Raw genomic sequence first — 6,214 nt, forward strand, 5'->3', positions numbered from 1 at the left:
CAATACTTAAAGTCTAGTTTCGTTCTGACCCAATTGTTATTATTAAATTTTTTAAATGTATACAGCTTATATAAATAAATATTTTCCATAAAAGAGTAATAAATAAGTAAATATTAAAAAAAAAAAAATCTTTTTAAGATCACAAATAGAGAAGAAGAGGAGAGAGCAGCAATAATTGGAGAAGATGAAAAAGTTGTTTTTGTTAGCTAACTTTATTTCACCTGCCCCAGCTTTAGCAATTTGTCTCTTAACATTCATCATTTCCATTGCCTTTCAAGTAATTAATTATAATTTTTATGTCATTTGTCAAAATCCAACAATTAACCCATTTTTAATCCCATCTCAACCTCCACTCTCTACCTTCCAGATTTCTATTCAGATAGTTTTCTGTTCTGCTAAATCCATTTTCTTTTCCCGAAAGAAAAGGAAATGTCTGCTGCTGTAAAGAGTTTCTCATCATCCAAACAAGCAGTTGGCCTCAACAATAATGGAATTGAAATTGAAGAGCTAAAGAACAGAATCAATAACATTGAGGTCACTAGTGATAAAGAAGATGATGAGGAAGAGGTTTCTAAAGATGAATTGGACCTTGGCCCTCAACTTTCTCTCAAAGAGCAGCTTGAAAAAGACAAGGCATGCCTCTCTCTCTCTCTCTTTTTTTTCTCTCTATATGATCTGCTTTATAGTATGCTTAATTATAAATTATGCTTCAATTTTAATTTTTTTTGAGAAGAATTGTAATTTTTAAAAAATTTTAAAATAGATTATAATTTAATAAAATTATAAAAATTAAAAGAGATTATATTAAATTGTTAGATCTACAAGTTGATATAAAATTATAAATAAATTAAAATTGAAGTATTATTGTTTTTAATATTTAATTTTTGACATTAAGGTTTTGTAGCATTTTTGTAACTGTAAAATACTTAATTATTCATTGTCATGTTTACTGTAGGACGATGAAAGCTTAATGAGATGGAAGGAACGGCTTCTCGGAAGTGTTGACATATCTGCTGTTGGAGGTGTCTTTTCTTTTTCATTTTCAAAGAAGTAGATATGTGTGATTTTATCGCATTGCTAACTCTCGATTCAATTCACAGCTTAACTTTATAATTTTAACTTTATGTCACTCTAAATTTTGTGCATAATCTGTTGTGCACTTGAACTTATAAATTTTGATAACGTTACTTACTTTTCACGTTAACATTAATAATTTTTAAACTTTTTAGTTTTTATATGCAAAATATTTATTTGGTATATAGTTAGCATAGTTTTTGAAACAATAGCTTTCATAATTTTCAATTTTTTAATAAGGGTGTAATTGATCTAATTTTACAAATTAAAATATTTATAATTTTATAAATTAAAAAGTTTAATAGGTATAATTTTATAAATTGAAGCATTTGATAGGTCAAAACAAAAATAAAGGATGCCTTAAAGTTAAAGTAATAAAAATTTAGGGGTGCAATTATATATTCAGCGAATTAGTAACCTATATAATCTAATCTATATATAACTTGAAAGCCACATAAAAAGACAAAGTGTTTTGTCCAATAAAATTAGATGTTTTGGTAGCTGTTAGTTGTTCTATTAGCATTTAACAGTTAGTTATTTTAGTATCATTTAGTTGTTAACTGTTTTAGTAAATGTCACTTTAACTTCTAAAAATTAGTTCAAATGCTATGTTACCGAACGTTATAAAGCGTTTAGCATTTTGATCAGTCAAAAAGTTAAAAAGTACTTAAAAAACTGTTACCGAACACGGTTAAAATCCATTAATTATTATTAGAATTCAGTTCAATTCAAGGCTTTTCTCTTGAAAAGGTAGTAATAAAATTTTTTAAAAAAATTTAAAATATTCTTACATTTTTTTTTTTTTGGGTTTGTGTTAGAAAGCAAAGAACCACAAGTAAAGATACTAAACCTATCATTGTCAAGCCCCGGGCGAGAAGATGTTATATTGCCAATTCCATTCTCTACAGACTCCATTGACAATGCAAAGAAAAGTATTTTCACTCTCAAGGAAGGAAGCAAATATCATCTCAAGCTCTCTTTTATCGTCTCCAACAACATAGTGTCAGGCCTCAACTATTCAAACACTGTTTGGAAGACTGGCATCAAAGGTAACAACAAAAAATTAATAAATAATCCTTATTTAATAATTTTAAATTAATAAATGAGCTCAGAAATATGGATGTTTGGTGAACTGAGTTTTCCTTTCTAAACTAATTTTAAATTAAGCATAATTAATAAGATTAGACTCTAATCTTGCAGTGGACCATACAAAAGTGATGTTGGGAACTTTCAGTCCAAAGCAAGAGCCTTATACCTATGAATTTGAAGAGGAAACTACCCCTTCTGGCATTTTTGCTAGAGGCTCCTACTCTGCTAGAACTAAGGTGAGGTTAATAGAAAATAATTAGTATATAATTAAAAATAAAGATTTGATTGGTTCAATTAATCATTGATTCAATGGCTCAACCATAAATCTTTGATGATCAAATTATATATTTTAATAATTAGATAATATAGTTAAATATATATGTTTACACTATAAACATTTTTTTTTTTTTGATTTAGTATAGTATATATATTTACAGTATAAAAGGTTTATTGGTTAATTAGTATATAATTTTGTTTTCAGATTGTAGATGATGATGGGAAATGCTATTTGGATGTGAGCTACTATTTCCAAATCCAAAAGAAGTGGCCTTCACACGCTTGAAAATTTATTATTTTCTTTTGCGCTGCCTTCTCAACCAAACCTATGCGTGCCAACCTTTTATTTCTTTTTATTTTTTCTCTTAAATTTTCTACTCACTTAAACATTCTGATCTTTCTTTCATTTAATATTATTCAAGTTTTAATTTTTTTTTTATTTGTGCATTATATATATGTGCGTCCAATGATTTGTACATTGACAAGTATCTCTTAATTTTCTATTATCTTTTTTCTTTTTTTGAATTTCTATAATCTTTTTTTGAATTTCTTAAATATTAATTTGACAAACAAACATGCATGTTGCTCACCCAATCAATTAAGATTAAAAAATTCAATAAAATTTCTAAATCTCATTCTCATATCTCTCTCTTTCATACAAATCTACAGCAAAGCCAAGAGGACACTGCTCTACATTGGCTTTGGTATTGCATGCATGCCATGGCTATATATGTGGTTGAGCTCCAATTTTTGCTCTTTTCTTATACCTAAGGTTAATCCATGTTCAATGTTGAAGAAGACGCACAAAAAAAATTGAGTTTGTTAGAGATAAATTGAGGACGAGGAATCGACAAATCATTATGAAGTAACTCAAAATAGACTTTTGTTAAGGTTTTTATTTCATTGCAGGTCGTTTCGTTATTTAGGCTCTATTCGGCAATAATATTTTGAGTAGCTTTTAGAGTTTTGATGGGTCAAAACGTTAAATGCTATTTAAAAAATCGTTCGATAACATAGCGTTTGAACTAGTTTTTAGAAGTTATAATAGCATTTTGTGAAAAGTTAACTCATGTGACGTTTAACTTTTAACGTTTTATGAAAAATTACTCAAACAACTAATAGGTAAACGCAACTAAAACAGCTATCAAAACAGCTAATCAGACCCTTAGATATTAAGAAGATGAACGTGGTGGTGGAAGAAAAAAAGTTATTTATTTATTTATTTTTCTTTGTTTAGTTGGTGCATGTAAAACATGCCCACCATTCTAAGTCAAAATTAGACCAAATTGATGATAAAATAAAGAGCAAATTATTAGGGTCACGTTTGGTTCAGCGATTCGTATCAATTATGGTTGCTGGTTACTAATGGCTAGATAATTGATGGCTGATAGCGGTCAGTTGATTACTGTTCGTGTTTGGTAAAATGTTAGTAGCGGCTTACCAAACGCCTCCTAAATCCCCTAATATTTAACTGAAATTATTACTTCATCCCTACTACTAAAAATTATTGTAAAGTCTCTGAGGTTTGATCTTGTTAAACTACTTAGTTCTTCGGTTCAAGATTCCAATTTTGCCACTAAGTAACGAACTAAATAGTTACAATATATTAAATGTAAAAGACCAAATAGTTATAGGTATTAAATTACAAAATTAGTACTTTTTGGATAAAAGGGTTAAGTAGTTTAACAAACCAAACCTTAAAGACTTTGCAATAATTTTTCCATGGATGAATTAGTAATTTTAGTTAAACCTTTAGAGACTTTATAATAATTTGCCCTAAAATAAAAATGTGTACTAAATTAATTAAAAAGCTCATTTTTTTTTAGTTGTATATTAAAACTTAACTTCAGAGAGTAAATTTGTCACGACCCGATTCCATGGGCCGGACCGGCACTAGGGCCCAGGTAAGCTTAAGGCCCCCGAGGCCCGTAGTAAGCCTAAACACTAGAATCTATTATCTTGGTATAAATTTCAACATTCAGCCCATATGATTATGAAAAATAAACCTCAATATTTTATTATTTCTCAGCCCAAGTTTATCTTCTACAACATTCCATAGTTCGGGCCCAATTTACAATACATTACATTTCTAATATGGGCTCATAGAATTACTTCATCTATGTTAATACACGACTAAATATATGTAAATTCTACAACTGCGGAGTCACTAACTCTTTGGTATACATAGCTTTGTATACACATAACTACATAGTAAAAAAAATTGTGGAACTAGGAAAAATTCCTCTATTGCCCTGCGCCGAAGGAACATAGCCTAAATCGGATTTAAGAAAAACTTACTTCCTGAAAAATTAAACAACACATGTGAGTTTTCTAAGGAGTAATAATTATTGCACAACACACGCAGTCACACAAATGTGTAAACATATCAATCTAGTCATCCGACTAGTTGTATGCTCACGCAGCCAGTCACACAAATGGCACATCACCAGCACTCACAATCATTAACATCTTCATATAATCACATCACGTGGAAATTGGTCTGTGGCGTCACCGAAAACCCCGATGAGCCGTCCTCCCACATGGCCCATCCTCTCATAACGTGTGCACCAGGGAGCCGATCACCCATACTGGCCGACCGGTCTAATCCTCACTTGACCAGCCCTCTCATTGTTTTTCCATTCTCTCTTTTCTTTTCCATACCAACAGGAGGCAACCCGGTCGTCTCCATCAAATCTAGATCATCAGGCGCTCACAACAGGAGGCCACCCTGCGGGCTGCGATCAAATCTAGATTATCAGGTGCGCCCAATAAAGAAGCCAACCTGTGGTTTTCCATATCATACAAATCACAACGGTAGGTACACACGGGGGCGCCGATCTCCCATTTACCCGGCCGACGGTCCAACCGTCCTCACAAACCCATGGTGACCCACTTCATCCCAACTCCACACAAACAAAGCATAGCATTATCACAACACAATTAATCAAACATTGCAATTAGATGCAAACATATTGATCAGTTGAACATCGTAATGCAATACACAATTAGACATTCATACTCAAATGCAAATAAATAAATAATATTAACAATAAACAACAATGATAGAATAAATAATAATAATAATATACAATAATAATGAAAATAAATAAGTAATTGAATAATTAAATAAATAATGATGATAGTAAAATAATTAGAGCACTTTATTTACTATGTATTAAGTTATGGAATTAATCTAAATAAACTTATTAATTATATTGTTAATTAAAACTAGTCTAAGTTCTATCGAAATTTCGGCAGCACCTCCCCTAAAAATTGGACTATCTACCTGCTCAAATATCACAATATTATATATATTTATCAATCAATGCACACAGCCCATCCGTCGGGCAATCAATCAATCAATTTAAAATCCCATCCTCCTTCCAAAACAACAATATCAACACTCAACCATTAATTTACAACAATCATGTTCCAATGATAATAGCAATCATTCTTTACTTCATATAATTATAACTAGTTACCAAACAAATGAAAGCTTTAATACATATATAATCGAATAAAACTTATATCATTAAGTTAATTTCAATTACTTTCATTTGATAGTTTCGTAGTGTCTAACTAATATAGTACTCTTTATCAAGCTTTCATTTCTTCATTCTTGCTTAAAGATAACAACCACATATTTATACCTTTATTAAATTTAAATTAGCTACTAAGAACAAATGCTTCAATTAAACTAAAATTTAACGAATACCTCTACTAAGAAATCCAATTTACAACCAAAAAAAATACCAACTGACTAATTCTTAACAAG

The 6,214-nt window shown here is 30.2% G+C and overlaps 1 protein-coding gene across 1 annotated transcript; it reads left to right on the top strand.

The window, feature by feature from the left end:
* The first annotated feature begins 200 nt into the window (after window positions 1-200).
* Window positions 201-2,964, top strand: LOC105639159 (rho GDP-dissociation inhibitor 1). The gene is made up of 5 exons (XM_012223132.4): window positions 201-633; window positions 956-1,022; window positions 1,893-2,123; window positions 2,275-2,399; window positions 2,645-2,964. Exons 1-5 carry the CDS (start codon window positions 430-432, stop codon window positions 2,723-2,725), a joined length of 708 nt encoding a protein of 235 aa, XP_012078522.1. The 5' UTR covers window positions 201-429; the 3' UTR covers window positions 2,726-2,964.
* The last annotated feature ends 3,250 nt before the right edge of the window (window positions 2,965-6,214 follow it).

This window comes from Jatropha curcas, chromosome 5 (assembly GCF_041381405.1).
Source record: "Jatropha curcas cultivar XTBG-Jc1 chromosome 5, XTBG_Jcur_1.0, whole genome shotgun sequence".
Lineage (NCBI taxonomy): Eukaryota > Viridiplantae > Streptophyta > Magnoliopsida > Malpighiales > Euphorbiaceae > Jatropha > Jatropha curcas.

What these genes read in the sequence shown, in the direction of transcription:
- LOC105639159 (XM_012223132.4), top strand. Translation starts at nt 430, where the DNA reads ATGTCTGCTGCTGTAAAGAGTTTCTCATCATCCAAACAAGCAGTTGGC. An exon ending in AGCAGCTTGAAAAAGACAAG is followed by an intron (nt 634 to 955) that starts GCATGCCTCTCT and finishes TGTTTACTGTAG; the next exon opens with GACGATGAAAGCTTAATGAG. An exon ending in TTGGAAGACTGGCATCAAAG is followed by an intron (nt 2,124 to 2,274) that starts GTAACAACAAAA and finishes CTAATCTTGCAG; the next exon opens with TGGACCATACAAAAGTGATG.